General features: G+C 34.6%; 1 protein-coding gene across 1 annotated transcript in view; it reads right to left on the reverse strand.

Annotated features, from left to right (window-relative positions):
* LOC145246046 (uncharacterized) overlaps positions 1 to 12454 on the reverse strand; it is a 59222-nt gene extending 46768 nt beyond the window's left edge. The window contains exon 1 of the mRNA XM_080107885.1: positions 11187 to 12454. Within this exon, the coding sequence (XP_079964011.1) occupies positions 11197 to 12258 (1062 nt within the window). The 5' untranslated portion in view covers positions 12259 to 12454 and the 3' untranslated portion in view covers positions 11187 to 11196. The remainder of the gene's footprint in view (positions 1 to 11186) is intronic.
* Positions 12455 to 17101: the final 4647 nt, after the last annotated feature.

The raw sequence follows: 17101 nt of genomic DNA on the forward strand, positions 1-17101 counted from the left end.
GTTCTGTTGAGGTATGCATTCTCAAGTTGTGACGTAGGTGTTCTGTTACACTTCAGGACATTTGGAAACGTTTTAAACCTTAGGAGATTCAATGCAAAATCAAAAGTGTTCCAAGATCTGATCGAGGAACTTCTTTATGCAGATGATGCAGACTTTCTCGCTCAGAGTATGACATGCAGGTGATGATGGGCAACGTTTTACGAGCCTGTGATGCATTCGGGCTCAGCTTGAAAAAACTAAGGTGATGTCCTCCCCCCCCCCGGAGAGGAGTACATTGAGCCAAATCTTAGTTAATTGTACTAGGCTTGAAGTTGTGGATGTTTTTGTCTATCTTGAAAGTGTATAATCCAGGGATGGCTCCTTGGATGCTGAGATATACGCGCGCATTCAAAAGGCTTCTGTTGCATTTAGAAAACTGGGGAAGAGGGTGTGGAGAGATCGTGGACTCACCATTAGGATCAATGTGGATGTGTATATTGCGTGTGTTGTGACAGAGCTTCTACATGCTGCAGAAAGATGGACGACCCACCAGAAACACATTAAGGTTCTAGAACACTTCCATCATAAGTGTCTGAAAAGAATTTTGGAAATGACACGACAAATGCACATACCGAACACAGCGATACTAGAAAAAGTATGGTGCCCAAGCCCTGAAACAATGGTTACTACAGCGCAGTTGCGCTGGGTAGGTCACATTGTACGTATGGGTGATGATCATCTGCCAAAAGCGATTCTTCTATGGAGAACTTGCAAGTGGTATACGTCCACAACATAAGCCCAGAAAGCGCCACAAGGATGGCCTCAAAAGTATTTTGAGGATATAGATATTGATACCGACACCTGGGAAGAAATTGCGGTTGATCGTGGCGCTTGGTGGAAATTGGTAAAAACTGGCTGTGGTTCTCTTCAGATTAAGATGATGGAGAGTGCAAAGCTGGAAAGGGCACTTCGGAGAGGAGATCTGGAATTTTTGCCAGAGAACCATGCAAATTGGATCTGTGTAGTCGCGTTCTCCTTTCAAAGGTATGTGAGGATCCTGAAGTCTCACAATAACAGACCATCCTCTTTTAATGTAAAACAGCGACCTCATAGCTCAGTGTGTGGTCAGGTATGCAGCTCTGCATCTGAACTGAGAAGACACATGGTTGCACACAGAGACAATATTATTTAACCGGATCCAATCAACCCAGTTAAGCCATTGAACTTGGTGTGTCACGTATGTCATCGTCCCTGTAAGTCGGCTGCAGGCCTTCAAAGTCACCCGAGGTCACATAAGAGGATACTTAATAAAGTACATGAATCTTGAGACGGCAATCATATGTGAAGATGCTGCAATTATCATATAATGCTTGTATCTTTGACGTGTTTACCTAATAATGCTTGTTCATTTGTTAGCAGAATGCCCAATCGGATTGGGTGAAGAAAAATGTGTTTCGTTGGGTCAGACTTTAAGCTCCGTTTATATTGTTTGAAATAAAACAGTAAGTAGTTTGAAACGTAAGTAACTATTAAAAAACAATAAATTAAAAGCCAAATTTTATACTAGTCATATTCTGTCATTACACACACATATATATATATATATATATATATATATATATATATATAACTACTTCATTTACTGACATAAAATTAATATACGAAAGTATAAACTCATGCGTAAACTTTAAGTATTTACTTCAAAAGTGCTCAATACGTAGATAGAGCTAGTTAGTAAGTTATAAAATGTATCTGGCGATTAAGCTACACTGAATATTCCGCGTTTCATCCATTCTAGGACTCTTCAGGCTTATGCGCGAATTTTGTGGTTGTCTGTCGTTTTTATAACGCACCGTATATTGAGATTATAGTTAGCCAATCAGCTTTCTAGTATCCACCGCGCCCTTCCTATCAGCCAATGAACATGCACTTACCGGACAAAGGCCTATTTGACCCCCCTCTCTCTCTCTCTCTCTCTCTCTCTCTCTCTCTATCTCTCTCTCTCTATATATATATATATATATATATTCGCCTGTTATCAGTTATCTCTATATTAATAGGATAGTGTGTGTGACTGTCGTTTAATTGTTATGGACTCCCGTTTCTTATAATAAATAATTTTACACAGAATTCTTCATCAGTTTTGGTTTCGGTTTCGATTATAGCAGATGGTACATAAGTCATTTATTTTTTATAAATAATTTTATCAAAAATTCTTTATAAATTTTGGTTTCGGTTTCGATTCTGAAGGAACTCAAGTTATATATATATATATATATATATATATATATATATATATATATATATATATATATATATATATATAATATAAAGCTGAACGTTTGTGTGTGTATCTGGTCACGAATATTTTTTTTTTACATAGGCATCACCACATTATCAAGGCCAAGAGGCCACTCAAGGATAAGGGTTAAAGAGTGTAAAGTAGAAATTGGACAATATAATAATCATTAGTAATGAAAATTTGGTAACTTTGATAACTTATATGGAACGGCTCATCAAGAACTTATTTACGTTAGACTTGAACACAACCATATTGTAGTCAGCCGGAAAGCAGGAAAACGGAAGACAATTCCACAGGCGTGCAGTTCTAAGAAAGAAGCTTTGTTCATGGAATCTACGTTTAGGTTTAGGCACAGATAAAGAGTGGGGGGAATTATTGATAGTGTTTACAGCTAGACGAGTGTTTCTTGTGAAAGTTTGGCGAGGGGGGACCATAGATTGAAGCTCAGTCGAACACTTTCCATGAAAATAACGATACATCAGAGACAAACTCGCAACATCTCTTCTGTGAGATAGAGGTTGCAAGGAGGAGAAAAGGACATCTCCTACGAGGCTACGAAGTCTATTTTGAACTCTATCAAGGCAGGCCAAGACCTTTCTAGCAGCTCCTGCCCAGATGTGGCAACAATATTCCATCCTTGGACGTACCTGGCTCTTATATAGATAGAGAATAGCATCAGCAGTGAGATATTTACCGGATCGATAGAGAGATCGCACCATTTTTCCAGCGGCCTTGGCAACAGATTTGATGCACGTGTTCCATTTAAGATCAGGAGTAATGGTCAAGCCCAGAAGCTTGTCAAAACTTGAGGCCTCCTGAAGACGAGATTCATTCATTTAAATTGATGCCAGATGTGGATTAGAATGTTGATGATGTAAAGAGAGAAGCTTGGTTTTAGATGCATTAAAAGTAACCAGCTACTCCTTTCCCCATTGTACTACGTGCTCAAGATCAGAGGAGAGAGAATTGGAGAGAACTTGGTCGTTTACTGTCTTAGGTGTGCTACCATACATGGTAGTGTCGTCAGCATAAATGTCTACAAATGATGTAAGGATGTGATGTGGAAGATCATTAATGTAGATCAGGAAAAGAGTTGGGCCCAGGATGAGCCCCTGAGGGACACCGGCATTAATACTGTGAGCTTCTGATTTTTGCCCCTCAACTACTACTCTTATGAACCTATCAGAAAGAAATGATTTAATAATTGAGAAGACTTTTCGAGCTCTACCATAGCTAGCGATCTTATGAAGTAAACCTTTATGCCATAAAATTAAGAATAGCCTCCTATATGGTTGACTATTTTAGAAAACTGATCACACATAATGATAGGAGATGTATCGAGACACAGGAATGGGTATGTTTGATCTGGCATAATGAGGATTCATTAAAATTGTGGGGTCTGCGTACGCGCCTGGCCCACAAGGTATGGAAATAAAAAATTGAAAAATTAAAAAAAAAGTTTACATGTGTTTTTGATACAGATGTACATAATAATACTTTGATAAATATTTTTAAATTAAATATGGATGGTATAATAAAATTGTGAGGTCTGCTTTCGCGCCTGACCTCCATAGAATGGAAATAGGCACAAACTTTAATAAAGACTTTTCATATCTATCTGCATAAGTATACTTTTACTTTGATAATTATGTTTCAGTTTGAAGAAATATGGTATAATAAAATTATGGGGTGTTCGTTCGCGCCTGATCTCCATAGAATGGTAATATGTTACAAAGTTTAACAAGTTTTTTTTTTAATATAGATCCACAGAATATTGTGATAAGTGTTTCAGTATGAACCTGTATGGTATAATAAATTATGGGGTTTATCTATCTTATTTTTACTTTCATATTTTGCTTTGGTTTTGATACTATCTCTTTACAACCCTTCTTTTTCATAACCCATCATACTTTCATAAATCAGAGTCCATTTTCTGTAGGCTGTTTTTGAACCGAGTCAACGACGGATACTTTTGCTAGTATATATATATATATATATATATATTATATATATATGTATTTATATATATATTTCTGTATATATTTATATATATATATTCTTATATGTATATTTATATACTTTAACGTCACAATGGGGGCGGATAGTGCACAAGTAACATACCTTTAGGTCGTTATACACTCAATGAACTATATAAAAGATTCCAGGACTAAGAGGAGGACTATACCGTGATGATACATTATTCTATTTGAACTCAACAAATAGGTTATTTGAAAAAAAAATTAAACAATTCTTCAGTAAACTGAACCTAGATATAACAATAAATCCAAACCACAAATGTGTAAACTTCTTAGACATAACCCTAAATCTAGACAACAACTCCTATGAACCCTACCATAAACCCAACCAAACCTTATTCTTCATAGATCAGAAGTCCAACCATCCGAATAGTATGAAAAAAGCACTTATACCTAGCATCTCAAAAAGAATATCCAAAATATCACAAAATGAAGAATTATTCAATAAAAATAAGGAATATTATAACCAAGCCTTAGCTAGATCAGGATATAAAGAACAAATTATATTTGTTAAGGAAACTCAAAACAATAACATAGGTACAGAAAGAACAATAAACAATGCAAATGTAATATCTTACTACATGTCGACGAGGAAATATAAAAAAGGAAAAAAAAGAGCAAAAACAAATGAAAAAATAAAACATACAATAAACACGAAAAAGAAAAAAAAATGAAAAGATAAACCATAATAAAACTGAAGTTAAAAAGAAAAATAGATGGAAGAGCCAGACGTGGTTCAATCCACCGTTCAGCCACCATATAAAAAATAACATCCCAAGGGAATTTTACCAAATTATAGAAAAAAATTTCCCGCAAGATAGTAAACTAAGTAAGATAATTAATAAAACCACTGTTAAGTTATCCTACTCAACGTCTGCTAACTTAACAAATACCATAATTGGCTCAAATAACACAAAATTAAACGAATTTTTGAAAAACAGAGATAGGACAGAAAATTAATCTAACAATGTAAAAGAATGTAACTGCAGGGACCCTAATGAATGTCCAATGAGGGGAAACTGTTTAACTTCAAACATAGTATTCAAATGTGAAGTTATAACAAATAATGAAACTAAAGTGTATCTGGGGAGCACCGGAACTTGCTTTAAGGACATATATCGTAATCACCTAGCATCGTTTAAAAATGAAACTGAGAAAGAAAAGAACACCAAAAATAACGAAAACAACAACAATGTAAATAAAAATGAAAACAACGGTAAAAAGGATCATAACAGTAGTGACAACCACAACTACTATAACGAAAATAGAAACAGAACCAATAGTAATAACGAAAACAATCGGAAAAAAAGAGAAAAACTCAACCACTTTAGCAGTATGGATTAAGGAATTAAAGGAAAATAAAACTGAATATAAATAAAGATGGTCAATAATTGATAAGGCAGGAAAAATATAAACCTAGCAAATCGAAAAGATGCAACCTATGTATATTAGAATCTTACCATATACTAATATCAAAAGAAAAATTATTAAACAAAAGACTAGATGGAATCCACGGGTGTTTGCACAGAAACAAATATTTAATTTCACGCAGTACAGCAGATTAAAAAAAAAATGCAAGAGATGTAATCCTAGATAAAAATGATACCACGAGAGTGAACCTCCTCTGCATCGGGTAATATAATACAAAAAACAATATTAAAATAAACACGCATAAATATAAGAATAAAATTATATAATTGGAAAAAAACAAATAGGAAAAACAGGGAAAATTAAAACAAAAAAAATAATTAAAAAATAAAAATACGAAAGTACGGGTTAAAACGGAAAACTACCTTTACATAACACCAAGATTGGCTGTGGAAATATTTTACCCGAATACGATGTCCAGCATGTTAAAAATATACCATTTGTTGCAAAAATCTAATAAACATCTGAAGAAGTTGGTGGGGACAGGATATAAACGAAGGTTATAAAAAGAAAACGTGAGTCTTTGAATTTTCAACAAAATTTTACACTATATATATATATATATATATATATAATATATATATAATATATATATATTATATATATATTATATATATATATAATATATATATATATATATATATATATAAGTTTTTGTTTCGGTTTCGATTCAAACTGATGCACGCAAGTCTAATGGATATATATATATATATATACATATATATATATATATATATATATATATATATATATATATATATATATATCTTTTGAAATAGGAACTTTATAATATATAAAAATCATAGAAATTTTACTCTATAATGATATATGAGAAATCTACAAGAATTAAAATATATTTAAGCATAATTTACGACCGGGCTACACATTTAATACATTTTAAAACTTCATCTTTCATTATTTATTTTCGAGAATAATATCTGCTGTAAAATTAAACCAACATTTTTTTTTTGGGGGGGGGGGAGGCCAAATTTAACTAAAACTTTCTTAATCAGCATAGTCGAAAACCTACAAAAGTCGTTATTTTAAAGAAAATTGTGGAACTGGACCTAATGTAAAAATTTACCAAAAAGTTATCCGCGCATGTAAATTAAAAATGTTTGTAAGTCAGTAAATAAATTAGAAATGTTATCCGCGCATGCGTTAGCCTTTGTAAGGGAGCGGCTATTAAAAACTGTGACAGTGTAACTCAACGCCCAAGGAGTACCAAAGACAGGATTCCAGTCCGTCTAAATTAAAATCGGTTGATTTTTGGTGTTCTTGACATATAAAACGCAGGTTGTTCGAATCACAAGCCCAAATATCACAAGAATAGAAAATCGGTAGGAGCAATTGTCGTGTCAAGACATCATTAATAAAAACCCCAATGCTGACATTCTTTCCATCTTATTACTTCTTATCCTCGAATGAATTTTGATTTGATAAGTTGAAACAAAAAATAAAAATGACATTAAATAAAATATATAAATAAATAACAATAAATAACAATAAAAAAACAAAACAAGCGAAGCATGCATGGTCCCCCGTGAGCGCACAGTGAACGAGCCATCAAAAAATGGCTATGTCCAGCACCCCCCCCTTAGCCCAAAAGATTTCCGGGGGACGTACAAATCTTGATGAAAATAAACAAACGGTGCAGTTTTAGGCCTTAACATATGTAAATTTCAGTTCGGATCCATACAAAAAAAAAAAAAAAAAAATGACTAAGCCCATCATTTGCTCCCCCCCATTTAGCCCCCCAAATCCCCAAGGCCTTAACATATTTAAATTTGAGTTTAGCACCATGCAAAACTGCTAAATAGACATACACAGAAAATTTTGGACAAATATGGTAAAATAGTCCCAAAAATGAAGTGTTTTAATTAGCCCTAAAAGAGCCCCTGGTGCACACCCAAGAGTTATCACGAAGTATAATAGACAAGAAAAATTATATAGAAATCAGTTAGTTACAATTTTTCAGAAATTTTTTTTTTATATATAAAGATCCAAGGCATCAATTTTTTTTAATAAGCACAAAAGTGCAAATTTTAGCCATTTTAACACGAAAGGCATCCCTACGAGGGCAACCGGAGTTTTTTTTTTCTTTCGAAAATCCGTTCTGTTAATTATTAGTCATATCATGTTTAATGTTTGCGCAAAATTAAAAAAAAAAAAATCCAAGGCATAGTTATTGAGAAAAGTGCGGACAGACGAACGGACAAGGGTGAATTTACAGGTCCACCCTCCTTTAGTTGGGGGACCAAAAATGATTTAAATTAAAGGAAAAGAAAAATGCGTACTCATATATTAGATATAATAAAGGAAAATATTAAAAGTTCAAGCATGCCAATAAGTGCAGGTAGCGATTTGGGTTGTGTTAAAGAATGGATCTCGATGTAGTCGACACCAGGCGTCAAAATATATAGGTTCACAATGTAGCAGATCAGTCTTTAGTTTGGTGTATGAATATTAATTTGTATATTTAGTGAGTAAAAAACGTATCTACGTAGTTGGTAATAGAGTGTTCATGTAATTCAATATATTATCAATGTTATGAAGTAGTAAAGGGTTCGCTTATAGCAGCACAAAACTTGCGGATTTAGATTGGTTGGTTGGTTGTTTTTGTTTTACGGCATATCAACCCTTTTCGGGTTATTTAATGCCGAATCCAAAGATTTTGAAGAAAATTTTTTTTAATAGATATATTTGTTGTTTTCACGTCGGTTTCTATTTAACCCATAGTTGGGACCCTAACAGGTACTACCACTCCGGGTCAGATGGTAATTAAAGGGTGGCGCCACACTCCCCAAAGCCCAAAAGCTGGGGCCTCACCACTGGATATACTTTAAGGTCATTTCAAGGACCCCCATTAAGGGACTTTTACCCTCTGCAGGGGTGCAGTCGGCGTATTCTAATGCCCCACCGACAGGGCCGGATTTAGATTGGGATTATCTTCTTGTATTATATTTTCCTCTTACCAATGTTATGCTGGGTTCCTAGGAATGACATCAAATAGTAGCCCCTTACGTCCAAGTGGCGATATTCTTTTTAAGGGGTGAACATGAGTAAAAAAAGAAAAGAAAAAAGAAGATTAACCTTGAGTTGTCGCCATCGTCGTTGGCTTTGACTCGTGTCCGAGTATTAGCTCCCGTCGTTTGTCATTATTTTCCTATATTTGGGGTGGATATTTGTGCATGAAATGACGTGTCCTATCCAGCGGAGGCGGTGATGGATGATGGTGGTCTCAACGCTGGTCAATGAGTTTCGTTCTAGAATTTCAGTATTGGTGGTGTGGTTCTCTAAAGGGATTTTAGTATGCTTTAAGCGTTCCAGATTTTTTATATCGCTTCTATACAACATTCGCATGCGCATAGGAGCGTTGAGAAGACTACTACCCGGAACACCATTATTTTGGTAGCCATCGATAATGCGTGGTTGTTGAATACACGGCAGTAGTAGTCAGGAAAATAATATCCAGGCTTTTTGATATATTTAGCCTCGCCGCTGCATTATGAAATTCAGAAATAAATCTTTCATTTGAACTGTTGAAATCGGACCCGTAAACGAAGTTTTTAGGAATCAGCAGAAACTTAAAAATACCTTAAAGCACTGGCGTAGCTAGGGGGGGGGGGAGGCGCCCCGGGCGGCACACCTGAGGTGGCGGCATTTTGAGAGGGTAAAAATAGAAAGTAGAAAAAATAAATAAAAATAAACAAAAGCTAACAAAAATTATGAAATTTTATACCAAAAAGGTTGTAAAAAATCGGAATTTTGGGGGGTATCGGAATCAGAAAAAATGTGTCCCTATTTTCTGAGCGTCAGGAGGGCGGCATGGGGTCGGCATGGAGGCGGCATTTTGAGATGGTAAAAGGGGAAAGTCGAAAAAAATGCTAACAAATTCATACTTAAAGGGGAACTTTCATATAAATTTTTATCGAATAGGTGCGAAAAGGAAGTTGGATATTTGGGTGTATATATCCCGACATCAAGAGGAAATAACATTAGATGCGAAAGTTTGAATTCATTAATTTTATTACTGTGCAATTCATGAGGCTAAGACTTTGAAAGTATCAAACGTTTGTTTTTGTAGCATACTTTTTATAACTCCTTGTAAACTTTACAATTGCTAGCTGGGGGATCGGATCACCCTGAGCAACCCCCACCATCTACTTAAAACCAAAGGAAAACAGATAAAATCTCAAATGAATAAAAAATATTAAAAATCAGTTTTCATATTTTAATTTTAATTTAATTGAATTAAGAAAAATTAGATACCGTAGAACTAATTTTCGCAAGGTATGAAAATTAAGCAACTACAGAATAAATGTTAACTTAATAATAATGGACCAGTTTTCCTACCTAGCAAGAAATGAACGAATGTTCCACGGAAGAATTTTCCATGGACGAATTTTCCGGTCATCCAAATGCGGGGGGGGGGCAAATTTTACTACTACGGCAAAAGGTTTAGCTACGCCACTGCCTTAAAGTGTATATTAATATATATAAATATGTTAACATTTACAAGAAAATGACGATTGAACTCTTTAATCCCCTTATATATATATATATATATATATATATATATATATATATATATATATATATACACGCACACACTATAATAATTAAATACCAACAGACACTAGTGTTTCATCAATGCAGGGTGCCACGATTAACGCCAGTCGAGAGATTTGAACCCTGGCAACAGAAGTCATGTCTGGCTTCATTACCAAAGACCCGAATCATTCGGCTACCGACAACCGCGAGAGATACAGTTGAAAGTGCTCAACAACAAGAAAAAAATTTCTTACAGGGGCTGACACACACACACACACACAAACTCATATATATATGATTATTACTAGAGAAATATTACCTACATACACTAGTGTTTCATTCTTTTCAAAATCAACAGTGCAGGGTGTTACGATTACAGCTTGCCAGGAGATTCGAATCCCGCCATGAAGCAATCTTTGACAACACTAGGAAGGTACACACGATCAGGGCCAACTTTAACCGCGAGAAATAAAGTTGAAATTTAAACATTTAGGTTTAAATGTCGAGACGTCCGGAGGTGCGTTTCCCCGTCTATATGGCTCTTTAGCGGAACTAAATTTTCGCGAGATCGGAAGCCGTGACACACAGTTACTACAGTATTGACATTGTTATGGCTCATATATATATATATATATATATATATATATATATATATATATATATATATATATATATGTGTGTGTGTGTGTGTGTGTTTTATCTGTTATTGTTTAGGAATATAGAAAGAAGTAAATGAATTCTAGTATCTATTTCTCTAAATGCTTTGCAAAAGTCAACTCCTTTACACTATGCATATATATGGAATGATAGAGAGAGAGAGAGAGAGAGAGAGAGAGAGAGTGAAAGGGAGGAAGAGAGAGATTATGAGATGTTAAAGAACTACTTACGCCTTTTGTTCTAGCAGTTCTCAAAGGTAAATGTGTTCGTTATCTTGCCTTTGTGTACCAAAGTTTCCGTACATATTTTTTTTTGAGATTTCTTAACAAAAGGATAGATACGTTCAAGTTTGGTGCATGGGACAATTTTATGCCAACTGTTTGACGATTCGTACCGATGGGAATATGTATTCGTTTTACATTTTGTTATGTCGTATTTCTTTTTCAAGAATTCCTTCGTTCGAAATGGGCAATTCAGGTAAGCGCCCTCGAATGGACGGGGCCGTAAAGGAAATACGGATGTACGTTTATAAGAATGGCCTATGCCACCATGTGTATTGTCGTAAAAAAGAGTTTTTGTGGTCTTATAAAAGAAAATGTCGATGTAGGGCCACCGAAAGTGGCTTACTTTGGTCGAGAGGTTCTGGTGAAAGAATTTCCATTGAAAATTCTTCTCAGTATATATTTGAAAACCTGGAACTTTCGAAGCTACATGTGCTAGGAGATTCTTCTGGGATCCATTTACATACACGTCGACATCATCATCCCATGGTATCAATCCGTGGTGCCGGTACGATCCTATTAAAGAGCCGGCTTGCAAAAGGTAAGTGATATTGTTTCCCGTACAAAGGTCAATAAACTTTTGAAACAGGTACAAAAATAATATTTTGTCTGTTTGACTAATAGTTGGTCTGAAAATAGTTTTCAAGCGAAATTTGTCGGCTGGCCCATCCCAGCTGATGGGACGTATAACTCCGATGTTCTTTTTTTTTACTCTTACTGTGCGGGTGAGACGAAGTTGTTTGAAAACCGTGTAATTCGGTCGATTGGTAAAATCTTCCTCGATAAGAAGTTTGCCGTCCAAAACAATCCGAAATTTCGAGTCAGCGGAAGTCGCTTTAGCTGCCCTCGTAATGTTTAAAGAGCTCTGCAGAGAAGCAACTTTTTGTATCCAAATGCGTTTTAAAGACTGCAACTTAGAAATCATACGAGAATCGTTATTATACCAAACGCTGAGACTAATAGCAAATAAAAGAATTGTAAAGCACATCATAAAAATACATGTTCTTTTCGTTAGTTTCATCGTAGAATTATGGAATTATGACCAAAGTAACTGTTCGTTCACACTTCGCTAAATGTTTGTTTTAAACTTTAGCTTTATATAAAGTATACTTTTTCAGTTGAATTCAGGAATGACACCATCTAACAACTATGCAACATAATGCTCACCAGATGAAATCACAGAGCGTATCTGAATTGTATTTCTTGATCGATTGGGTTCATCAAAAGCCGTTGTTTGTTTGTTTTTGAGATTGAACAATAAGGACAATTGAAGGTTGGGCTTATTAATAGTGATTTATTCAAGGGACATCGTACAAGAAAACGATAGGATCATCTCTTGCTCAGTCCCATTAAACTCCTCCCATATATATATATATATATATATATATATATATATATATATATATATATATATATATATATACATATATATATATATGTTTGTAACTTACCTAATAATGCTTGTTTATGTGTTAGCTGAATGCCGAGTCTGATTGGTTGAAAAAAATGTGTCTCCTTGGGTCACGCTTTGATTGTTTGTATTGTTTGAATTTTAAAGTTAGTAGTTTAAAACATAAGGTCAAATTAAACAAAAAAATTATTTAAAAAACAAAATTTAATAGCTCTTATATAGACAGAGAATGGCATCAGCAGTGAGACACCTATTGAATCATTAGAAAGATCCCACTATTTTTCCAGCGGCCTTGGCAACAAATTTAATATACGTATTCCATTATGGACCATAAGTAAAGGTCAAGCCCCAAAACTTGTCAAATCATGACGCATCCCCAAGACGAGAGCCATTCATTTCAATTGATGCTATATGGGGATCAGAACGTTGATGATGTAAAGATGGAAGTTGGTTCTAAGTGCATTAGTGTTCAGTTATATCGTATTAATACTTGTAGTGATATTTCCTTTCGATTATAAGAGACTGTACCAATCGTTTAGTTTATAGTTAGTTTTTTTACATTTGACAGGTTATAAACAAACACACAGAAAGAAGAAAGTAACAGCTTAAACATTATACCGAGACTGCTTCATTGATAGCTAAAACATGGTCGTCTTCAAATCTAATGTCAACAAACACTTGTCATAAATCTCATATATAATCAAACTTTCTTCATTCTATTAAAAATTTTCAATCCTCTAATAATATTATTTATCTTTAAACTGACTGTTTTACTTTTATGTACGAAAAATTAAGGCACAACAAATGCACGATAAATCATGACAGCTACACCTGATGATTCTCTATTCGTGCGATATTTAGGCACAACAAATCAAAACAAGGAAAATGGTCCCTTATGTTTTTTCCGTTAAAAAGTTTTGTAAAGAATAAACACGTTTTTTTTTCAGACCTATTGTATGGGTCCGTATCGCCATCATATCAGGCTACTGGATTCAATTATATCAGTTGACTACAGCAGATCCTCAGCCTCCATTGGTGGAACAAGGTGCCCCATTTAGAAACTCGCAAGAGAGCTTGTGTTGTCCCTCTAGAGTCATTTTTTATCCGTTGTTAGCTTTGATAATTTGGTCACGTCATCAGGATGCCCTCAAACAGACTACCTCGAACAGTTCTGTTCGGTCAGCTTACCCATGGCCAATGAAATGTCGGCTGCCTGAGGAAAGGCTACATAGACTGCATCAAGCTCACCCTCAAGCGCTGAAATATCGCCTTCAATCGTTTGGAGATTTTGGCAGTGGACATAGACACTTTACATGTGATATCAGGATGGCCTTCTTCAACAACGAGCATGAGAGCAGCTACGGAGCTTCGCACATTGAGACACAGACAAGTGGCAGCCACTCACCATCAAAACCCAAATCTTGTGCTCTATCTGTGCAAAGCAGTGTAGTTTATGCACCTGGCTTCTCAGTCATTAATGGAGTCAGAGTGTCAATTAAAAAAATGATGAAGAACACAGCGTTATGGACATGGATGGACTACCCTAACAAATCTAAAACAAGAGTCGGTAAGAGGAACTGTTGTGCCTTGTTTTACATGATTAATAAAAGCTTATTACTGATATTCTTTCCATATTATTACTTACTTACTATTAGAGTAATAAGATGGCAAGAATATCAGTAATAAGACAACCATCAATGCATCAATGTTATTATTTTTCGTAAGACGGGGGGGGGGCGATAATGTGGGTTAAAATTATGAAAACTGATTGTCGAAATTAGTAACATATCCAAGAATGCATAAAAATAACGCAATGTGAGTTAAGTGATTGGTCTGTTTGTAATGAAATAATAAGCCCAGGCAATTTATCAGTTTCTGTAGGTTATCAACAATATTTTCAATGTTAACTTCTGGGAATGACGCCACAGTTGTAGTGATGAGTAGAAAGACACATGATTATGTTGCTTTTTAACGTGCTCTGGAGTTCTCTATGAATTAACAAACACTTTACTTTTGGGGTGGGGCTGAAGAGAGTAATGTCAATTTTGGGGTGGTGCAATCTTCCACAATGTCATATTCCAAATATATGGAATAACTATGGAATCATATTCCGGAAATGACATCGTTTCTCTTACTAATGTGTTGTTGGCGGTTGAGGTAGTAAGGGGGGGGAGAACTTTATTATATTGAAAATTGTGGTAAAGTAAAAGTTGCCTAATGATAATTCGCACCAAGGCATTTATGTAATTATTTGGAAAACCTGTTGAGTTATGATCCATAAATTATACCATTTCACTTAAAATAATGCTGTCAGTTGTAGGGAGGGAAAGAACACAGTTATGTGGAATTTTGTTGTGAAGCAAGGGTTGCCTAATCACAAAGCTTCTCAACATATTTGTTTATTTATTTGTAAAGACGGCTGAGTAATCTTCTGAAAATTACGTCTTTTTTCCAAAAAAATTTGATTATCGGTAGTAGGGAAAAATGAAACAGAGTAATGTGGAATTTGATAATGAAGCAAAGGTTGTCTAATCACTTAACTTTGTCAATGTATTTATGCATTAATTTTAAAATCCTGCTAAGGCATTTTCCAAAAATGAGAATTTATCTTCCAATAATTATGCCAATAGTGAGGGAGGAAAGAAACGCAGTAATGTTGAAATTTATGATGAAGCAAGGGTTGCGAACTCATTAACCAGCACAATATATTTATGTACTAATTTGGAAATCCTAATAATCCATCGTCTAAAAATGATTTCAATTTTCTTAAAATCATGGTAGCCTTGGTAGAAAGAGAAATTATTTAATATATGTTGTACGATACATTTTGAGAGTATGTTAAATTGTTTCATATATGTATATAAATTAACCGTCCGAAGGAAGGTAAACATATTTTAAATATGTGTTGTAAATTACCCGTCCCAAAAAGGTAAAATTATTTCATATACATTCTGTAAATTACCTGCCCTAGGGAAGGCACAATTATTTCATATGTTTAATAGCCGTCCTAGGGTAGGTAAAATATTATTTTGCTCGAAATAGCAAATGATACATACACATTAAAAATTCCTCTCTCCATAGAATAACAATTATATTCAAAATCAACTTCAATTTTCTCATTGTTTATATCGTCCCGAGAAACGACGGGTAGCCCAGCTAGTACATAAGAAAGGAAAAATATATAAAGTTAAAAAATGCCAATAAGTGCAGGTAGAGATTTGGGTTGTGTTAAAGAATGGATCTCGATGTAGTTGACCCCAGGCGTCAAAATAAATACGTTCACAATGTAGCAGATCAGTCTTTAGTGTGATGTATGAATATCAATTTGTATATTTAGTGATTAAAAACGTCCTTAAGTAGTTGGTAATAGAGTGTTCATGTAATTAAATATATTCTCAATGTGATAGAGTGGGGTAGGATTCGCTTATAACAGCACAGAACTTGCGGCCTTAGATTGGGATAATCTTCTTGTATTATATTTTCCTCTTACCAATATTATGCTGGGTTCGGCGATAAGATTTCTTGTTAATCTTTCCTAGACATGGCCCCAAATAGTAGCCCCTTACGTCCAAGTGGCGATATGCTTTGTAAGGGGTGAAGATGAGAAAAAAAAAGATAAACCTTGAGTCGTCGTCGTCGTCGTCGTGGTCGTTGGTTCCCACTCATGTACGAGTATTGGCCCCCGTCGTTAGTCACTATTCTCCTATCTTTGGGGTGGATACTTGTGCATGAAATGACATGTCCTACCCTGTAAAGCGGTAATGGATGATGGTGGTCTGAATACTGGTCAATGAATTTCGTTCTAGCATTTCAGTATTGGTGGTGTGACTCTCAAAGGGGATATATATATATATATAATATATATATATATATATATATATATATATATATATATATAATTTAAAAGACCACAAACACAGCTTTAATATTAACCCTACTATTAGACTCATTTGCCCCTCGAAATCAGATATAGGACTGGTTAGTAAAAACATATTAGATAGAATTATCCCCAAAATTAAATCCATAATAAAATACCCACTATGGCAATCTTCCAACCAAGTAATCGACTGGTTTTCTAACATTCAAAATAAAAATAACATTAAATTTCTTTCTTTTGACATTGGATCATATTACCAATCTATATCACCTATCCTACTTAATAAATCTCTATTAATGGCACGAAAATTAACTAATATAACTCAAGACGAAATTAAACTAATACTTATAGCTAGAGAGTCTTTAATAACATTTGATAATAAATATTGGACCAGGCAAAATACCCCTAAACACTTCAACATTTTAATGGGATCGACAGATTCAACTCAGGTCACTGATCTAGTTGGCCTTTTCCTTTTAAATGAAATACATTGTATACTCCATAAACAATTCAAACTTGAAGGAGGGCTATATAGAGATGATGCACTTTTCATAACGAATTCTATTAATAAAAATT

This window comes from Euprymna scolopes, chromosome 23 (genome assembly GCF_053919585.1).
Source record: "Euprymna scolopes isolate OS-2025 chromosome 23, ASM5391958v1, whole genome shotgun sequence".
Lineage (NCBI taxonomy): Eukaryota > Metazoa > Mollusca > Cephalopoda > Sepiida > Sepiolidae > Euprymna > Euprymna scolopes.